The sequence below is a fragment of the Branchiostoma belcheri genome, unplaced genomic scaffold (genome assembly GCF_001625305.1).
Source record: "Branchiostoma belcheri isolate BF01 breed outbred unplaced genomic scaffold, Haploidv18h27 scaffold58, whole genome shotgun sequence".
Taxonomy (NCBI): Eukaryota; Metazoa; Chordata; class Leptocardii; order Amphioxiformes; family Branchiostomatidae; genus Branchiostoma; species Branchiostoma belcheri.
Window position 1 is genome coordinate 284,554 of NW_017804220.1, and position 21,169 is coordinate 305,722.

The window sequence follows — 21,169 nt, forward strand, 5'->3', positions numbered from 1 at the left end:
GTTTACCATCTACCCATCTTTGTTTGTTTATTTGTTTGTCTGTTTTATCACAATGAAAGACTTAGCGAAGGCCACGACAATGGTTTTAGATGTTTGTTGGATTTTGTTTAAATGGAGTAGCACGGCCAAACTTGTCTGAAACAAATAAAGGGCTTTGCAAACCTAGACCGGGGTTATGCATAATACCATGTTGTAATTTATCGACAACAGTTTATAATGTTGTCTTAAAGGTTTCTATTCAACCTTATGCGGACATGACAACACAGTTCAAATATGATATACAAACGATCATGTTCACTAAAACATACCGAATATGTTACAACTGTAGTCTAAAATATGTATCAGCTTTACATCTATTGTCAAAGATAAATTCTACCTCAATCAGATCCATCCAATCAGAGGTCTTGTAAGAAAATCCTTGCTCTGCCTAATGTCACAGGGTCTGTCATTGGTCAGGCCCAGGTCCAATCACAGAGAACATACAACTATGTTCTAACTGGCTTGTATTGCTTAAAAGGAGTTGAAAGCAGCATTATAAGTTAGAGCATTATTAATAGCAATGCTAGAAGCAAGTCAGGGCAATTGCATTTCTACTTTATAATGGCACTTGGAATGGAGGTCACTACATGTACAGTACAAGTAAGTTTTACAAGTCCTAGCTCTTTGTGACGTTCCAGAGATTTTAGTAGAATCTAAGTAGAATCCAAACTACTCAATTCACAATCATTATTTTATACCTTCATTAGTCCGTATTAGTTATTATTACAAGTATAGCAGAATTTCCAACAGTATTTTATATACATATTTTGTTTTTCAAACCTCACAGTTTTTTTCTTAAAATGAGTTCTCCTGGTTGTTTATCTACTTAAAGTAGAATGATTTTTTTTTTTCATTTCAGTCAACCCAAACCTACATTGTATACATGATAAAAACCATTGGTCCCTTGTGGGCTATATTATACTTTAAAATGAGCCCTTGAGTTATTAAAAAGTTTGTATTGAATATATGATTACATTGTGTTAGACTAAGAATAACATTTCTCTAAAAATCAATTCAAGCTGCCATTTTCAATTGAAGACTTCAATGTCTAAATTCTGAATTTTTATTTTGAAAAATTTCTTGCATTATGAAAGCCTAAATTTACAATAGGAGCTGCATCATTTTGCTGTAAAAATTTCTCCATTCCTTCAGGATATTGGCATGACAGTAGCAACAACAGTAAAGTCTTACCAGAATGGTCACATTCATTGTACATGTAGGTTGTACGATTTTGATGTTGTCGAATTTCAAAACAGGCTGCAACTGACAATGTTCTAACACTGTTGAATTTTTGTATGAGAGTGGGGTTGAGTGGCGTAAACAGTAGCGTGTTCGGCTTATACCAAGAGGTCCCGGGTTCGAATACTACAATGTTACTGGATCTTTTGCCTATGGAAGGCATTTTACACGACTTTCCTCACTTCACTCAGGTGGAAATGAGTACCTAGCTTCGGTTAGGGATGTCCCTTGGATAGGATATTAAATGGAGGTCGCATGTTTGAAGAGAGCCACACCTCTGGCCCAAGTACGTTAAAGAACCCACCATACTTCTTGAGTAGATGTCCTTCCCGGTGTGAGTGGTTCAAACCTTACAGCCGGTCTGCAGCTTGTACTTAAGTGTACAAAACTGGTGCGTTAAAGGCGTAACACACCAGTTGTGAAACAAACACAAGCACAACTGTCCCAAGATTGCTCTTGGTTTGCAGTTATCGTACAACTACTGTACACCAAATGTGACCAGGCCCCATAGGAAGTTCCATTGCCCTGCTACTAGAGCTACAACAGTAGATATTCTACACTACAGGTATGTGCCTCTGTCCTCGGGAACGGTGAAGTTTTTGCGCTCCAGGTGCGGCGAGCGCGCCATCTTGCGACTCTCCTGTTTGACCTGCGAGGCGAGGGCGGCCTGCACGGAGAGGATGTGGGCGCGGTCCTTCTTCTCTCGCTCCGAGTTGGCTTTAGACAGGTCCTGCATGCTGTTGTCAGGAGGAAAGGCAAATATCTTAAAACATTTTGTTGTTACAGTGAAGCCTAGGAAAAAAAACGTTGTGTTTCCTGTTTCCCAACCGATCCTAGAAAAAACTGCCGACCCTAGCCTTTTTTTGTTGGACCCCTGCAAGGGACATAAATTTTTTGAGCTGATCGACCCTTTCTATCTCCATGATCCAACACCTGAGTGATGAAACATTGTACCATCAGTTTTCGAACATTGACATTATGCAACTGTATTTGGATCACTAGAGATCACTAAAGTCCCCCCAAACTGAAAGAAAAAAAAGACAATCCCTACCTACACAGCATTTTTTTTCTAGCCCTAATGAACTAGAAGGGTACCACTTGCAAAGCAAATGCATAATTCACACATTATTTTCTACTTTTCTTGCATAATATTGGAAGGTAGTGTGGCGTCAAATGGCCAAGTTGCCTGACAGAATTTACATAGTATTACATATTAGCAAACAAGAGATCTACAGGTCATGGGTTTTATCCCTTGCATTCCTGGCCTTTGACACGTCCACGTTATGTCGTTGAAAAATGCACTTTAATACAGCATTATTTCTCACTCCATCCAGGTGTAAAACAGGTACCTGACTTTGGTTGGGGAAGTAAATGGTTGAGGAAAGAGTGGGATGGGCTCTCCTTCCAATACCAAGCCCTAGACACCGTGGACTGACAACCTACTATCCCTACAGGCAGTACAGCCTCAAAAAGGCTACGGGACCAACTTTACTTATCTATCGGAAGGTATGATACTTTTTTGCAAATGTCCTTGACTTTTTAGGTAACAAAAAGTGAGACCATACCTGTAGTTGGAAAGCAGCTTCTGGAACTTGGCTGCCTTGCGTCGGCGCTGAGCCTGCTCCTCAGGCGTTAGTGACTCCTCAGACTCCGTGTCCGACACGTAACGTTCAGGAATCAGCACTGTCTTGGAGGGGGGTAACAGCTGGGGATAGGGCAGAGAAAGGAATTGAATATAAAGTTTTCATTCTTATGGCTTCACCAACACCACGTAGTGTTGACAAATTGTTTGTTTTTATCATGTTTCTTCTTCTTCTCCTGCCAATTCTTTGAATGGATTCAATTTCTCCATTTTCGGGCCAAATGACCTGAAATTTGGTATGGAGGTACAGAGGGCAAATACCCCCAGGCATCGTTTTTTTTTTCTTATTTTTTTGATACAGGCTTTTTTATTTGAGTTTGGATTTATTTGCTGATGTCACATGTGGAAAAAATCATGTGTCTACAGCAGTCAGGTCAAAAAGCTGATGAAGACCGAGAGATTTGGTCAAAAATTCTGGTAAGTTAATTTCTTTGAGTTGAAGAACAGTTCAATTCTCATTGTGTCTATGTCTATGTACCTCTCTATTCCAGTCCAGATCAAACTCCACGGGTTCCACGTCAGTCTCGAAGATCTTGGGGCTGTTTTCTGGCTGGGTCACCTCCGCGTCCGCACTGCCATGGAACGGCTCCACTGGTGCTGAGAAATCCGGCCGAGGTTTCGTCTTCTGTAAGTTACGCAACAGAATTTACATATGTCATGTTATTCAAAATGTAGCTTTCGTTAAAGTCCTTGAGGGACTAGAAGGAACAGCAAATTTGACAATGGAGCAACAAATATAGCATGAGCTTTTTAAAGATTTGTCTGACAGAGCTTTATCTTCTTTATCTGAAGTCATCCAAAAATTCAGTATAGCTGAAAGCAGAGAATCAGCATGACTTGTACACCACCCACTGGAGGGTAAAGTCAGCTTACCCGGGGCTTTTTCAGGATGGAAGAAGTGCTCTTAGAGCTTTTGAACCGGCCGGACTGGTCATGTTGACCGAGGGTTCTCAGATCCACGGCGCTGCGCGAGATCCCACCACCATCACCGAACAGACGTTCCGCCGCGCTGGGCTTCCGTCTCCGCCCGCCCTACGCGGGAGACACACACACCACACACGTACATGTTAGTCACCTGGACATGGTGCTGGTTAATGTGAAGTTAAGACATGGTGCTCAGGGCATTGGAAATTCCAAGGAGACACAGCTACATGTACGTAAAACAAAATAAATGGAGCCTTTGGCCGAGTGTGCCGCTTTCAAAAATTCAAACACCATGTTCGGACGTTGGAATTGATATTGTTACATTTTACAATTTTTTGTTTAGAGACACCAAATTTTGGCATGTTTCACTTTGAAATGTGTATCTTCTCGGGTGGGTATGACACCTGATTCTGAGTGAATAAAATACAATACGGTATCTTTTGCATCACCCTTGGTCCCAGCCCTCCCTCGGCCTTTGGGCAGTCTGACCCACAGACAGGCTGGTACTTTGGGTGATACAAAATACACCGTGCTGTATTCTATATATACACTCAATTTATTAAAATGTTGTGACCACAGTCCCTTTAGTGCAAACAAATTCACTGTGACTAGGCAGTTTTTGTGAGTCTGAATCAATCTATCAAATTTGGGTGGCTCTATTGTTGGCTTTCAAGTATGGTCTCCTTGGGATTTCCATTGCCTTAATGTAAAAAATAAACAAAACAAAAGCATAACATGCGAAGTTAATAACTCTTGATGTGAACATGCAGAAAAGTGAGAAGTAAAACTGTACGACAGAGTACAGGACATACTTCAGAAGAAGAGGTGGATGGTATTCTGAGCCGGGAGACGTCACTGCTGGATCGAGACACACGCTTCAGACTCCTGGCAGTCATGCTGCTGAAGGTTTGGTCTGGGAAACCAAACAAAGACAGTTAGATGAAACAGAAAATCAGATATTTTGAAATTTTGAATCACTGAAAGCTCAACAAACTAGATGTTAGGGTACTATTATCAATAACTTCAATCAATTGCTAGGAAACCATTTACCCTAGCTATGGCCCAGTGGGTACAGTGTTCACCTTGCATTTGGTATGTCATGGGTTTGATCACTTAGCAGAGTCATATCAAAGACTTAAAATGGTACTTTTTCTCCAATAAGCACACAGTATTTGGGAAAAAGTAAGGTAGTTAAATACACACTTGTGTGGAAGGTACAGGAAGGATATTAGCATACATTAACTTCATAAACCTTTGTCAGATTAGAAAATAAATTTACTGTAATTCCTGATTTTTCACAGTACTGTTACATTGTATGTTCACTGTTTTCACTGTCACTTCTGTACCATGAACTTATCATTACAGTTAACAAATAATTCCTGGACTCTTTTTTTCCTGCACCTGTCGCCACCATGAATGTATAGTTCTGTGAACATGTCCATTTTTCTCAGACCGTGAACTTTTGCTACAATGAACACAAAGTAAATTACAGTTACTGTACCTCTTGGTCTTCCCGGGAGAGTGTTGCTCCTCTTGGGCGGACTGCGTGACCTCTCGTGTCCGTCTGTCTCCCCGCCGACGCCCTGTCGGTCCCGTGAGCGCCGCTCCGCTGACTCCCTCTTCAGCTGCCGCACGCTGAGCGAGCTCTTATGGACACCAGAGTTCTGCGACGGTTCTGCACTGTTGTCAGGCTTGTGTACCTGGGGGGTTATGGATTCAACATAAGATATTTAAAAAATACTACACCATGTCATGACATGTCACACACATTTTGAAGAAAAATAGCCCAGTTAATATTTCAACTAAATATAAACTTACAGAGATCACATTCCTCTACTTGTTGTCTGGACTGTTTCTGAAAATTGCACTCATTTTCACAAGATAGAAACTTACTAAAACTACTAGAAACTTTACTAAACTACTAGAGTAGAAGGCGTCACATAAGCAACTGAGTGTGCTTCTTGCCTAATATTCAATAAATATAATTGTGAATAAGTGAAAAAAAGAAAGAAAAAAACTTACTGAAAGACAGACATACATACGTAGAGGGATGTGATGATAGGAAGACAATAAGGTGCACAAATGATAGCCCCTTTGCACAGATTTTCTAGCAGCCAGTGTTTGTTTCTAGTTTGGTGGTTTTTTTTGGGGGAGGCTACACAAGTATTTCGGTAATGCGTCGGTGAAGGTTAGACATCCAGGTAATACGATGTGCCAAAAACACACTACCAAAAATGCTTTTTCTTGTTTTTCTTATTTTCTCATGGGAAGAAAATTTTTCTTTGGGGGAGAATAATAAGAAAAAAATAAGAAAAAAATAAATTTTCTGTATACCTACATTCTTGCACCAAGAACAATTTTCTCATTTTTCTTGAGTGGAGATAATTTTTCTAAAATAGGCTTCTTTAAATCTTGATTTTTCTTCGGTGAAGAAATATTTCTAGAGGAGATTCTATTTTATACTTACAAGATTAGAATTCTTGTAATCTTGAAATTTCTTTAGTAAAGACAATATTTCTAGGGAAGGTTCTAAGTTACAAGATTAAAATTCTTTTAATCTTAAAATTCCCTCAGAATTAGTTAAATTTTCTTATTTAATCTCCATGGAAGATTTCTTTCTTACCTGATATCAAAGTGGTCAGATTTAAGATTTTTTTTCTTGTGTTTGTCAAAAAAATTTCTAGTTCATGTTACCGAGAATGATTGAAAAGGGCCATTCTTGTTTTTCTTAGCAATGTTTAAGAAGATAAAAGAATGGTTCTTGTCTTTCTTGGGAAACACTGATTGAAAAAGACAAGAAATTTAATTATCGAAATCTATTATTAGAATAAAGCTCTGCTTAGTGTTTCTTTCTTAAGGTTTCTTGTTTTTCTTGACTAGAAAGCTTAAGAAAGATCATTCTTGTTTTTCTTGGCAACATTTAAGAAAATACAAGAATTAAGTTCTTATCTTTCTTGACAAATACTGATAGGAAAAAAAACAACAAGAAAGTCTAATATAAAATTGATCTTTGATTAGGCTGAAGATATGGCTAGTATTATATTCTTAAACATTCTTGATTTTCTTCCATAGAAAGTTTAAGAAAGACCATTCTTGTTTTTCTTAGCGACATTTAAGAAAATACCAGAAAGTTTAAGAAAGATGATTCTTATTTTGCCTGGTAATGTTCAGGATGATGTAAGAACTTTTTTCTAGTTTTTTCTTGTCATGTGACCTTTTCTAAACCCCTGATTGGTTGATTCAAATCCCAGAATGCAGTTAGGGGGTTTTGAACATAAGTCAGATGTGGGAGCCGCGCTGGTTACTTATTTTTGTCAGTTACTGACTCATGTCAGATTTAAAGTCAAAATGAAATCAAAAAGGACCTTGTGTACATGTGAAGCAATGGTGATCGTGGTCAGCTTGCTGAAGAAACCAACTTTGCAACAGAAAAAGCATGAAACCAAACAGATTGAAGGTAAGTGCGCCCCCCTCCCCACCCTATAAGATCTGTTGACATTGTTTTTAGTACTTCATAGCCCAAATATTGTTACAACGCCATTGGGGTTGGATTTCAAAGTCAAATCATATATCTCTGGTGTATTGTATAGTAAAGTTTATTACAGTGCTTTATGATATAATTCTAAATTGTTTACTCCAAGTAATAAAAATAGTATTTTAGCATCCTCTTTTGAGTTGTTGCCTTCAGTGCTCGCATGCAAACTAACACAGGTCTTTCTTGTTGTTTTTCAGGTTTCCAAAGGGTGTGACTTTGCCAATTCTATAATGCGAAAACTGCAGTTTTTGCTGAATATGCTTCTGATCAGAATGTAATACGATCTGTATTCTGAAATCATAATGGCTTGTTAGTTACATCGTATAATATTTTGAAAGTTACTGTTAAACTGTTTCCATTCCAAGAATGTTGATGGACTGATTTTATATTTTTAATTAGATACATTGTACAAAAATCAATGTGATAATAAACATCTCTATACTGTCCAAATGCTTTTCAAAATAACATTTTGTTGCTATACATTATTGTCTGTTTTATATTTAGGTAGCACTATATACATTGTATTTCTTTTCTTGTGGGGAGAATGGTTTTCTTCCTACAAGAACAGTTAGATCTTAGTTCAAGAAATATTTCTTTGCGTGGAGAATGGTTTTCTTGCCACAAGAAGAGTTAGATAATAGTTCAAGAAACCTTTTCTTGTGGGGAGAATGGTTTTCTTGCTACAAGAACAGTTAGCTCATAGTTCAAGAAATCTTTTCTTGTGTACAGAATGGTTTTCTTGCCATAAGAAGAGTTAGATCTTAGTTCAAGAAATCTCTTCTTGTGGGGAGAATATTTTTCTTGCTACAAGAAGAGTTAGATCTTAGTTCAAGAAATCTTTTCTTGTGTACAGAATTGTTTTCTAGAAAACTTAGAAATTCTTACTGCAAGAATAATATTCTAAGGATATTTAGTTCAAGATACATAAGAAAAGAAATCTTACCACAAGAAAAATATGCTAAAATGCAGTTTCTTGAAATTCTTGTCTCATGGACAAGATTTTTTTCTTGGGTGAAGAATAATTTTCTCAGTGGAAGAAAAGTTTTCTTCTCTGAAGAAAAACAAGATTGGCATTTTTGGTAGTGCAGTTACTCAAGTAACTGGATATGATTCTGGAAACAGTCAGATGTTTCAGGTAGCATCTCCACAACCTTTCGTCACTGACACATGTTGGTAATGACTTTCTCACCAGTATGGTTGGCACAGATCTCTGATGTTGTGCCTCCTCGCGAGCATGAGTGTCGTTCCCGGGTTCCCGTTCTGCCTGCTGGCCTGCTCGCAGGTCGTGCTGGATCCCCGTGTCCAGGTCTGTCTCCACAAACGGGCCGTCTCCTCCTGCTGTGATGTAATACAGTGTACAGATCAGCTTCTCTTAACCTTCAGCCTGCTAAAGTAGTCTTTTGGCACAAAATTTTAACTGACTTGTTATGGGGTTAAGCAGCAGGGATAAGGTTAAAGAACTACACTGCACTGCTAGATACTCTTAGACTATCAACAATTGTTACGTTGCATTTATACCTGCGATAACTAAAATTCTACTGCAGTTTGAATACGTTAAAAAATGTTGTGCCAGTGTTCTATACAGCCCCTGTCTTTGTATCATTTCATGGAACTTTGCCATCATGACAGACAAAAAGTTTGCCCAATCCATCATCTTTGACAGAGACATATCAGTGTGTAAAGATATGGAAAGAGATGTTATTAAACTGCCTCATATAGCGAGGCTACAAAACACTGAGTGGACTGTGACCTAAGGAATGGAGGAGACATAGACTCTGTTTCTTCCCTCAAATGAACATTATGGTGTTAAAGAAAACATACATTTTATATTATGAAAATTATGGCTGGGGGATTTCTTATTGCTGATATGAAAGATTACATTTAAGACGGAGGACTAATACTGTAGACTGTACATTTTGACAAGGTGGTAATTGTTACCTGTGAACTGCTGTCTGATGGAGTTGAAGTGCCCCTCTAGCCTGTCCCTCTGCTGTGCCAGGCCTGTCATCATGTTCTGTACATGGGCCAGGTCCTGCTGCAGACGGTTCTTCATGGCAGCCTTCTCCGATGCCTGGGAGCCAGGTTAAAATAACACAGTTCACAACAAGGTTCCTATACAAATTACAGTCAACCCTGTACAAGTGAATGACCACCTGAACAATTTGGCTTTTTTTTGGTGGTTTCTCAGATAATTTTTCCCATTGCCACAAGTATTTAGAATGTCTATAGTGACCACCTGTTCACATAGAGATCAGATTTTTATCGGTCCCCAGTTTTGACTGTACTTTAGAAAGTCTCAGGCACATCCTTTCATGCATTGAGTGTGTTTTTCTACATTTGTGGGTAAAAGATCTTCATGTAAAACTAAAGAGAGGAAAATATATTATTAACTTTTAAGATAAAATAGTCCAAGGTAATTTCATACCAAAGAGATGCCGTCACTGTCAACTGCAAGCTTTAAACTTCGAAACAGAATTTTAGAGTACACTGGTCATGTACTATACACTTCATCTACATGTATCCCTGATTATTTTCACGAGAATGGCATCTTCCCAAGGCTACAAATGTGTTTCCACAGCAAATCGATAATTCAGTACATGTACCTTAGATGGAGAACTGGCTGTGGTTGAAGTGGAGTCCTCCCACAGTCGACTGTGTACGGCTCTCAGCTCATTACTCAGCTGGCCATGCTCTCCAGAGAAGGCCTCCAGCTTCTACAGGTACATCAAGAAAATGTCTTAGATACTAGGACATCAAAAATTAAAACTGACTATATGTTTGAAAAAATCACCTGTATGTCCAGGTTAGTGCAGATAAGCATGTTGGCAGAACATACTGCATCTGTGCTAAACCAGTAATTTACTGCACATTTAGCTCTTCAACAAAACATCTTGGTTGAGGTTGCAGTTTTTATTTTGCATATTTAAAGATGACATCCCGTCCATAGTTTTCAAATGCTCCTTGGGAAAAGATATTGTCTGCAATGGGCAAAATTCTGATGCAATGTTGATCAAACATCCAACTAAAAATGTGAAAAATCCGTGTTCTGCCAACATGCCGTGCAGATACATTGTAAGCTTAGAGCTGTATTTCTTATGCCTGCCTGCGACTAACCTGCACTGGTCAGGGGACATGTTTTGGGGACACATTCATTATTGACAGGTATAATACTTTGTGGAATTTGTTTCCTCTACTGATCATTACAGTTTGCCAAACAAATAATTGACATGGTTTTCATTGGCACAGCATCTACAAAAATGTAGGAACCTGCCAGGGGTTTGAACCCAGAACCTCTTGATTCTGAGTCAACAACCCTAACCACAATGCCACCATTGCCATTTCTTTTCTTTTTCTTTCTCAATGACCTGTTTTTTTTTTTTGGGGGGGGGGGTCAGTTAAGACACCAACCATCACCTTTGACTCCTGTGCGAGGTCAGCCCTAACCTTGCTGATCTCTGATTGGATGGCGGCCTGCAGGCTGGCGTAGCGGTCCTTCTCGTGCGGCTGGTCACGGTACTGAGACATCTTCTTACTGGTGGAGTGTAACGTTCTCTCCAGGTTCTCCTGTTATAACAGAATGGTAACAGCTGTTAGCCACAAGAACTACAAAAACTATGTAACGATAAAAACAATTACTTGATTAATCACATTTTAGAAGTGGTTTTGTTAACTGCTAAAGAGGACCTTAGGCCACATCATCTTAATTTCTTGGTTAACGGATTTTTCTAGAAAAATAATGGAGCGGGCGGGCAAAAAAAATATAAAATTAAAACAGGCCTAAGCATCCTATTATGGCCCAAAATGGTACGATAGGAGCCATGAAGTCAACACACCAGACTGGTTCAAAATTTAAACAATGAATTTTGAACTTTTAATGATACCACTGCATTGAAAGATGGAATAACTGTAACAACTAGGAAGAAAAGTACTGTTTTCAACTGTTCAGGGCAAAATATGAACATTTTGCAATTTTTTATTTTTATTTTCAAATCAGAAAAAAACAAAGCGGACGAATCCATTAACCAAGAAATTAAATTGGTGTGGCCTTAGTTAAACATTTAATTTCATCTGAGCATCAGTAACTGTTATCAACAATTATCAACTGTTATCAACTGTTAGCATCAACAACTCTTAGTCCTATTCTGAAATGCAAGAAATGCCCCTAAAGACCACTCAGGGGCCTGATAAAATATTGTCTATGCAGACAGGTGATCACTTAATAGACAGACTTGTGTCAATGGGAAAATTTATCTAAGGAACTACAAAAAGTGGTGACATAGTCCAGGTGGTCATCATTATGTAGTGATGGTTGCACAGGTTTTACTGTGTTGTGATGTTACTGGTGTTACTGTGTTCTATACTAAGGCAAAAAAGTCACAAGAAAAAGGAGAAGTCTGCATACCATGTCCTCCTTGAGAACAGTCACCCTGGCTGTCAGTTCCTGCATGTGGCCGTCCAGCTCACGGATTCTCATCGACTTGATCTGCAGAAACAACAGACAAACTTTTACTTTCATTCAAATTAGTCTTATAGATAACACAGTATTCTATGCTTTAGCTGTGGTAAAACTGCAAGCTTGACATTGCTGGGGCTGTGCTTCAGTCAGACAGCATTTTCTGATCCAACCAAGCTCCAACACCACAATGGCAGTGCACACATGCCCCCTGTTGTTCACCAGCAGCACTGCAGGTGAAAGGCTACAAGACTTGCATCAACTAGTTTGTCATCACTGGGGCTTTATGTGCTGTACTCAAGCATGAATTTCCTGAGCCAACCAAGCTCAACCTTTATACAATGACCTGCAGTGCACACATGCCCCCTGTTGAAAAGCAGCAGCACTGCAGATCCAATACTTTCACTGACCGGCAGCAACCAAGCTGAAACAGAAACTTTATGCACTGCAGTGCACATGCGCCCCCTATGGCCAAGCAGCAGCACTGCAGGTACAGTACTTACATTGACCAGTTTGTCATCGCTGGGGCTGTGCTGCAGACCTGTAGTTAATGAGCTAACCAAGCTCAAAGAGAAAACTTTATGCACTACAGTGCACACATGCCCCCTATTGCCAAGTAGCAGTACTGCAGGTACAGTACTTACATTGACCAGCTTGTCATCACTGGGGCTGTGCTGCAGACCGGAGTTAGTTGTTCCCACCTGCTGTTCCTCCAGCTGTCGGCTGAACTCAAACTGCTCACGATTGGTCAGCTCGGGGTTGGTCCGCCTTCCAAACTGGTGTGCAAAATTAAAACATCAGTTAGAAACAGTAAGCTCTTTGTTCATAGTTGTCATTTCCAAATTTCAACAGATTCAGGGGAGAATGTATGGAATTGTCACAGCAAACTTTCATTCTAAAATGTCTTACCTGGTCATACTGTTTGTTATGCCTGTTGTCAGGTGTGTTGTACAGGTCTCCTAACTTCACCATGTTGGATACAAGGCTCAGCATGGGCTTACTGGCATTCAGCTGCATGGGCAATTTTGTGGCATGAAAGACATGTATATGACAACAAAATAGGTGGTTTACAGCAATAACTGTAAAAATAATTACTGAAATGAACCAACAAACTTTGCGCATTCAACTGAATGTGCATTGGTTTTGCAAGAAATCCTACAGGTATTAGCACACATGACATACCATGCATTTGCACAGGAAGAGATTTAGAAAACGTTCAGATATCATGTACATGTATCCTTTACACCGAATTAAAAGGTTGCACACAGTGTAATGAGGATGCAGTTCAGGACCACAAGTTCCTTCTTTAAGTTTAATAATAAACTATAATTAAAATTAGTAATGAATGTGGCAGACTTTGGTTGACAAGTATGTTGCCCCTACAGCTCCCTGAGCTATGGGAATTAGTGAGTGTGTGAGTGAGTGAGTGAATAGTTTGTCGTTCTACAATCTGTACCTTTCTCTCTGACTCCTCACACTTCCTCCTCAGCTCCTCGTACTGTTTCCATCTCTCCTCCTCATCGTGTGGGGAGTGGAGCCCGCTCGCACCAGCCCTGGTCATGTCACACACAGGCAGCCAATCAGAATACATGTAGGACTCACATGTCAGACATGGACAGCCAATCAGAATACATGTAGGACTCATGTCAGACATAGGCAACCAATCAGAATACATGTAGGACTCACATGTCACATATAGGCAACCAATCAGAATACAGGTAGGACTCACATGTCACATATAGGCAACCAATCAAAATACATGTAGGACTCACATGTCACACACAGGCAACCAATCAGAATACATGTAGGACTCACTTGTCACACATAGGCAACCAATCAGAATACATGTGAAATATAGAGTGGTTGACAGTACTTGGTGATAATAGCACCGGTAATAGCCACAACTTCCTGCATAACAGGTTGTTGGGTAAATATGGCAGAGGTTTAATCATCTGATTCTGTTGTCTGTATACACAACTAGCAGTTGTTGTCACAACATGTTAAGCCTCATTTTTGCAGATGCCTCCTCTGAATAAACATGTTCTAAACATGGGCTCAATTACCACCTATGTAGTGCAAGTTAGTACAAGTAAAACTGGAGCTGTGCAGGTATTTCTGATGTCTACCTGCACCTGACCTGCACTGGTCCATGTACTGGGTATGTGCAGGTTAGTGCAGGTAAAATTGGAGACGACTAAGTTCTGTAACATTGGAATGGCAGGTTGTACCTGGTGTAGGCCATCATTTTGGACAGGGCATCGTTGTGTTCCTCCACCAGCTGGTCCTGGTCTCTCTTCAGCTGAATCAGCAACAGGGTCAGCTCTTCATGCTGGAGGGGGAGGGGGGCAACATGTCAACATGAGATTCAGCAGTATTTTTCTTTTTTTTTTACAGTTCTTAGTGGCAAGATGTGTGTAGAGATCTAAGCACATTGGTAAAAAATTCAAGTCTCTGTTTCAACCCTTGTCCTGCTGGCATTCCTGGCACAATATGTTTCAATAATTTCATGTCTTAATTAGATCATAGACCCCCAATAATTTTTGGCCTGCAGTGGGAGTTACTTCTGCATTCATTGCGTTTCGCTGCGGTGTGATGCATTGCACGAGAAATACCCCCAAATCGTACCTATACAGGTTGCTACATAGATGGTACTGTATGTGCAGAACAACAATTGTTGTGGTAAGAGTACAAAGCAAAGCGAGCACACCAAATTTTCATCTGATCCTAATAGTGCTGTATACCGGTTTGCTGGACTGGTTCCGGACTTTTGGTTTAGGTTTTTTTAGTTTTTGGTTTATGTTTAGGTTCAAGTAACAAAAAACAACAACAGTACTGAATGTTGGGAACCAGTTCCTAAACATGAATTTAGGTTAAGAGCACTAGATCCAGAGGCCTTCCTTAGAAGTCAAAACCCTGACTTACTGATTTGCCCATGAGGTCAGATGAGGTCAGTTTGTAGCTGGGTCGTGAACTGGGGGGAACTTCGTTGGCAAACACATCATCAATGTCCTATTACAAAAAAAAGAATAAATAAAAAACACCTTGTCAAACATTTTTTCTATGACATAGCAGTAGCGCAAAAAGATTTACATTTTTGGAAGACTAGGAAATTTTGTTACAACAAAAAGGACTTCTTACAAAAAATAGTATATTACCTAATATTAGGACTAACAACATCACTGATGTCAACATTCAAGGTTCAAGTTGCCACAAAGGTTCTTTAAAATTTGTACCTTAATGCTTTTGTAAGCTTTAAACTGAATGTATAATAATGAATTTCATATAGTATCAAGACTTACATTTGTACCACTTTAATCTGTTATAATTCATGCCCAATCACATAAACACTGGTGCCTGTACTCACCCCCAAACTGTAAGCATCATCATTTGATTCCGTCTTGGTCTCAGGCACGTGGTTATAGGCAGCGTGAGACACCTTGGGGGCTTCTTGTACCGCCGTGCGGTAGTTTCTGCTGACTGCAGCATCCGGCTGGTCTACTCCATCTACAAACACAAAGATATACATTAGGCCACAGCAAGTAAATTCTATGGATGACATCCTCCGCAGACTCCAAATCTAATTGTCCTTGGACTCTGAAGAATCTTCCAACGTCTTTTTTTCTTGACAAATTTTGAACTTCCCACGTCCTGTCTGATGAAAAATTACTTGCTGTGGAATGTACGAAGTACATCGATATAAAGGAAATAATGTCAATGGCTTCCGAACAGTTTATAGTGTGATCCATACTTCCAACATTCTGAGCAAAACTGCTTGTCTGCAAGTCTGCTTGTAGAACTCCTTTGGTTGTGAGTAAAGAAGTTTGCTACATCGAAGAAGGTGAGACATCCAGATAAAGAGATACACAAGGAAATTGCTACAAGACACCACTTGCTGTCAGTGACTAACGGAATCTGTAGACACTGAAATAACAGTTTTCAAAATCCATCCAATTGCTTTTAACAATTTCCTTGTGTAAAGAAGGTTGTTATAGTGAAGTGGAGTGTAATACTATGTAGATGTAATACTATGTAGACAAGTGCTCACAATCTTGGTGCCTGTAGGCTGCGGGGAGGGGGGGTCGTACGGGGGGTGGGGGACGTCCACACCTGAGGTTGGGGGGTAGGAAGGGCCGACACGGGCCGCGACTCTCTCATGACGGCGTCCACTGATCTCGTCTCCGGGAACCTGAAGTGTTCCGACGTCGGCCGGACCTTACGCGCCGCGTCTGCCGGCTCCCTTCTTCTGACATCCTGGTAATTTCTGCTCTGGGATGGGCCTATGGAAGCAAACAACAACATACAATAGTCTAAAAGAACGTTAACTGAAAGGACTCAACAACTTTATATATATATTGACTAGAAAGGCACTAGTGTGCAAACACATTGAGTGTGATAAAGTAGAGAGTCAAATTTAGATACTAAAAGATCATTGACGTTGATCTGTGTTTTTTACGGAAATGCAATTTCCTTGATTTAATTACTAAAATGATTTCCACAATGATTTCCCAATTGAAGGGGAAGAGATCTGGAGCTTGGTAAACTAGATTTTCCTGCTTGAAGTTTCAAATTGAGTGAACTGGTCTATCTGGGTAACACTCAGTGAAACATTATGAACAGAAAACAAAAAAAGAATGGCAAAAACTGGTTGTAAGGTTCTGTGTGGTATCGTAATGGTCAAATAATTAGACGAAGGGATAGATAAAATGAGAGTCTACCTGAACTCGGAACTGAACCTTGTGACGTTGTACTTGACAGAGTCCGTTGTCTCCAATCCGACAGCTGACGCATGGACTCCTCCCTCTTCAGCTCTTTCGGGTCTGCCGGTGTGTTGTGCTGCCATGCCTGGCTGCGTACATAGTTCTGATAGTACTGGTCCTGCGCCGCCTTGTACCCGCTGCTCGTACTACGCGGTAAGGTGGAGATGTGCCACGACTCTTCGCTCGGAGGGGCGGCGTTGTATTTCGGACTCAGCTCCGCCACGTTCGTGTGTCTGGGTAACGTCTTGTACGAGTCCGGGTACACTCCTTTCTGGTGTTCCGCCGAGTAATTGGAACTGGAACCATTGTCCTGTTGGTAGTTGCGATAGTTAGCGCGGGGGACTTCCTCGACCGTGGACAAGTCGGACCGCGATTTTCCCTGGCGTTCCAGGGTCTGGGACTTCCATTGCTGCAACCGTTGCAAGGACTCCGAACGTTGAACGGTGCGGGGGTCGGGCGGCTGTCCCATTCGATAGAGGCCGCGGGGATCATTTGCATAGGGAAGGAGCCGCGAGTCAGATCGCGAGTTCTGTACGGGCCGCCGCTCCGAGCCGTGGTATCCGGAGTCCGTGTCCACGGAACTGGGTTTACTACCGGGCACATTGTTTGTCATCGCCATGCCAGCATGGTACGTTACGGGGCGCGGTGCCGCATGTCCGTTCCGATCGCCTTTGGGCCTGTACTGTACATAGTTCTGTCGGTTCTCCTGGTAATTTGGGGACCGATAGTTGGGCTGGTAGCCGTTCTGGGCTGACCTGTGAGACAAAGGGGTGCAACATTTGAGTACACATTATGACATGGTCAGCTATACTTACAAAACAAAGCACTTGTCATAGAATATTAATGAAAAAAATCATGTGACAAATTAGTTCATCTAAGTCAAGAATCAACAGAAAATAAAATGAATTTTTAACTTTTTACCGGTATCAAACCAACACATTGAAAGATTGAAAAACTGTAACAAGGAAGATAAGGAGCTTTTCACCAAAATTTGGTGTCTATTTAGAACCTGAATCTTTTTTTTTTTGCAAATCAGAAAAAATGAAGCATGGCGAATCCGAGAACCAACAAATCAAAATGGTGTGGTATTACAAAGTATGTGTTAAACAGAGTCTTACTGTTGTGATGACGTCGGTGTGTTCCCTTCCTGACTGGAAGCTGACACGACCCGGGGTCGGAGGGCGCGGTCCCTCAGGTTAAACCCGGCATCGTCCCCGTCTTCCGTTTTCCCGCGCTGGTTGTTGTTTTGCACGGGAGAAGGCACGTTGTTGGTGCTTTGGAAGAGAACAGACATTCATTTTGAGAACATTTTAACAAATTTATCAGGACTCACTGTTTTCTATCTTTTACGTGTTGTAGGCTACAGCAATGTGAAAGTATTGTGTAGGTGGCTAGTTCAAGTTTATACAACATATTCAACACAAAAGACTATTAAAAGAACTTTAACTTTTGTATTTCCTGGTATAAAATACCCACATTATGCTTCAGTTACTTTATGACCTCTGACTTCTGCTCACTTTTAAATTTTGTTCTATTTTTTGTTAATAAATTGTATAATTTCTATTTTATTCAATTATTAGCATTGTTACAGTAGTGTACTCCAGGAAGAATAGTGTGAAAGTTATGTTACAATAACACTAATGGAGGTCATAATAAAACAAACAAACAAATAAACAAACACAATTCCTCACCTGTTTGCTTGTGCTTCAGTCGTGGTGACAGCGTTAAGGGCTTTGAGCCACTTCACCATGTCTTCTCTGGTCTCCGCACTGAAGATGTATTGTCTTTGTGAGGGATGTGTCAGCTGGGAAATATACAAAATTGAGAGAATATCAGTAACCGATTTCAATGAATAAACTGGTGGACGTACCAACCACTACGTATCTGATACCAGCCCAGAAAAGAAGAGAAACAGTCATGCCTTCAAATATCAGAGTTATCAACCAAGAATTGAGGTGTTCAAAAACTCATATTTCCCCAGAACTATCGTAGACTGGAACTTGTTGCCACCAAGCACAGTAGGGGCATCATCACTAGAAAGCTTTAAACAACTCCTGCAATTAAATGTGCAAAGATTGAGTGTAACAAGTCGTTTGGTGTGATATAGCTAGCTGCCGCCGTGCCGCGTGCCTGCAAAGCTGGTGTGTTACGCCGAAGGGCGGTTATACCGGCTGTACTGATACAGAACGAACCTATGGACAAAGAAACTGAATCACTGACAATGTCTTGCCTGATTTTTCTAAAAGAAAATACCAATCATTATCTATTTTGTACATGGTACCTAGTGTACTAGAGAAAATGTCAGCAGACCGTTCCATTTGAAAAGAGGGGTGTTACGCGTGCATTGTGGTTAGGTTTAGATTGGACACTACAGTCTGCACTGGAGCATGCTGGGTGAATGGAGGACTTTTGTATTTTCACAGAGAGTTCAGAAACCAAGGAACAGGTGTGCAAATTCTGCAGAAAACATGCGCGGGCCTTGTAACACTTAACTTTTGCTCGGTTTGCGAGTCAGAGCCTTCTCTGTGGCTCTGTATTGTCTCCAAGGAAATGTCAAGCAAGAATCTAAATGGACAACATTTTGGGGCCAGCATTTGCTAGCAAATGCAGAATATTTCAGTCCATATGAAAGTGTTCCACTTTCCTGAACTTGAACATGGATTAGTTCTACTAAGTGGAAAAATCTGCTATGCCTTCAAGCACTTTTATGCATAAGTGCAACTCATGTTTAGCTGAATGGGGCTACCCAGCGTCTTATGATGAAATAAATAAATAAATAAAATGTACATTTATTGATAAGCAAGATTTTTTGAGAGAGAGATTCAATGGAAAAGAACAAGAAACAGACGAAAGGAAAAAAAAAGATCGAGATGATAAAAAAAACATGCATGCATGATCTAAGATGTATACTAATTACATTTACCATTTACCACTACTTCTTTAATCAACCTTAAAGAAAGGCTTCATCTTACCTTAAAGGCGTGTTTCTGACTGCTGCGACTCTTGTCTGGAGAAGCTGAGATAGCCTCCACTTTGTAGCCAATCAGAACGATGCTTCCAAGCAGGTTATTCTCTCCTTCATCTGTAGATGAGTTACAAATAAGTTGGAAATCCCAAAATTAAAAAAAGCAGAATATAGAGGCTGTTATATGATTTTTTTTTGTCACAATGGCTTCATCAGTTCTGGATATTTTTATGTTTCTTTTCAAAAGGAAAACATACATTATTTTTGCTCTGTTTCTTTTTCTTCTCCAAACAAACAAGGTGACTAGTACGATAGGACCGCCTCCATAGTAACTGGTGCTGTAGCAGATACCCTGTGGTGCTGGATTACATTATGTAGCAAGTTGTGGGATAGGATTAGAGGGGCTGGTCACCACATATATAAATACAGTATATTATATAAATTTGTAAGCATAAACAGAGCAATCCCAGTAGTTTGTTAGGCTTGACCATGTGAAGGTAAACATTGATGTTACTTTAAATTTCTAGTTTTAAATTTCTAGTTGAACATACTTTTGTAGTAGAGCAGTCCGCGGTTGGTCAGGACAAACCAGCGTTTCCTCCAGGACTTGATGCGTCCGTGGTCCTGTTTGTTCAACCAGCCTCTCATCAGGTAACCGCTGGGGGTGGGGGAGGGGGGCTCTTTCTTACGCTCTCTGTTGGCCGAGAAAAAAAGAAACAACTAAGTAAGTCTTCACGTCATATCAAGATTATATCATATCGAGATTTCAGACTTCCAGAGAAGTTTGCAGTCCTCTGCTTCCTGAATTCCCCCATGTTAATCACTAATTCCTGCTGGCTCCTGGCTTCACATTCCGGGACCATTTTTCTTCCCATGACCTTTTGACCTCCTGTCATTTTGTCTGTCAATCTTCCTCCACCCACATGCTGTCAACCTACTCTGTGTGCAAACTTACAGATACACCTACAAAAGAATAATTTAATACCCAGAAGTGACAAAAGAAAATTGACAAAGTTAACATAGGAAGAAAAAAACAACAGGGAAACAAACTAAAAGTTTCATATAACCCCATTGTGGACAATCCTTTCCAAGTTCATGAGCAAGGATGTTATTTGATATTCCAAAGTACAACTGGTATAATAGAAACCTCACCAGCTACATACTACACAATATATGTTTGTAAGGTATGAATTACTTACTTCAAGGTGCCCCCAAGGATACCAACGTCCATTGGACTCTTGTTGCTGCTAGAATTCTGAAAAAAGAAGATATCAGGTTTTTAGCTTAAGGCTAATTGAGGCTTGATACCCATGATACAGATGACAGCAATGTCCTCAACAAATTCATCTGCATTATAATCTTAATATAAAACACATGGATCTTAATTATTACATGATCTTAAGTAAAATCTTATCATGTTTGTTACTATTTTTCAAATATATTTTTTTAAATGTTCATTACGAGTGGCAAATTGCATTCCTTTAGCAGAGCCAATTCCCCTGGAATGTTATCTGTACATGTCAATTTGGCCAATTGAACCTTCTAAAATGCCATTTCAGAAGGTTCAATTTTTAAAATTTACTATGGGGCATACCCCTGGACCCCCCTAAGAACC

The 21,169-nt window shown here is 40.1% G+C and overlaps 2 protein-coding genes and 1 long non-coding RNA gene across 3 annotated transcripts in view; all 3 read right to left on the reverse strand.

The window, feature by feature from the left end:
• Positions 1–843: 843 nt before the first annotated feature.
• LOC109481890 lies at positions 844–2,979 on the reverse strand. Its single transcript, XR_002140933.1, has 2 exons — positions 2,844–2,979; positions 844–2,015 (listed from the first exon to the last, which is right to left on the reverse strand). It is a non-coding gene; the product is annotated as an uncharacterized LOC109481890 (long non-coding RNA).
• A 389-nt stretch (positions 2,980–3,368) lies between these two features.
• LOC109481776 lies at positions 3,369–16,105 on the reverse strand. Its single transcript, XM_019784366.1, has 16 exons — positions 15,878–16,105; positions 15,197–15,336; positions 14,755–14,841; positions 14,061–14,161; positions 13,289–13,385; positions 12,742–12,843; positions 12,477–12,608; positions 11,782–11,862; positions 10,824–10,943; positions 9,983–10,093; positions 9,318–9,450; positions 8,569–8,717; positions 5,346–5,544; positions 4,657–4,757; positions 3,794–3,952; positions 3,369–3,545 (listed from the first exon to the last, which is right to left on the reverse strand). Exons 3-16 carry the CDS (start codon positions 14,764–14,766, stop codon positions 3,369–3,371), a joined length of 1,674 nt encoding a protein of 557 aa, XP_019639925.1. The 5' UTR covers positions 14,767–14,841; positions 15,197–15,336; positions 15,878–16,105.
• The window catches only part of LOC109481777 (pleckstrin homology domain-containing family A member 7-like), a 26,151-nt gene continuing 19,752 nt past the window's right edge, over positions 14,771–21,169 (reverse strand). Inside the window, exons 6-14 of the mRNA XM_019784368.1 lie at positions 20,754–20,809; positions 20,106–20,248; positions 19,562–19,671; positions 18,281–18,393; positions 17,708–17,863; positions 16,548–17,344; positions 15,918–16,109; positions 15,197–15,336; positions 14,771–14,803 (exon numbers count right to left, since the gene is read on the reverse strand). Coding sequence (XP_019639927.1) covers positions 14,771–14,803; positions 15,197–15,336; positions 15,918–16,109; positions 16,548–17,344; positions 17,708–17,863; positions 18,281–18,393; positions 19,562–19,671; positions 20,106–20,248; positions 20,754–20,809 — 1,740 coding nt within the window. The remainder of the gene's footprint in view (positions 14,804–15,196; positions 15,337–15,917; positions 16,110–16,547; positions 17,345–17,707; positions 17,864–18,280; positions 18,394–19,561; positions 19,672–20,105; positions 20,249–20,753; positions 20,810–21,169) is intronic.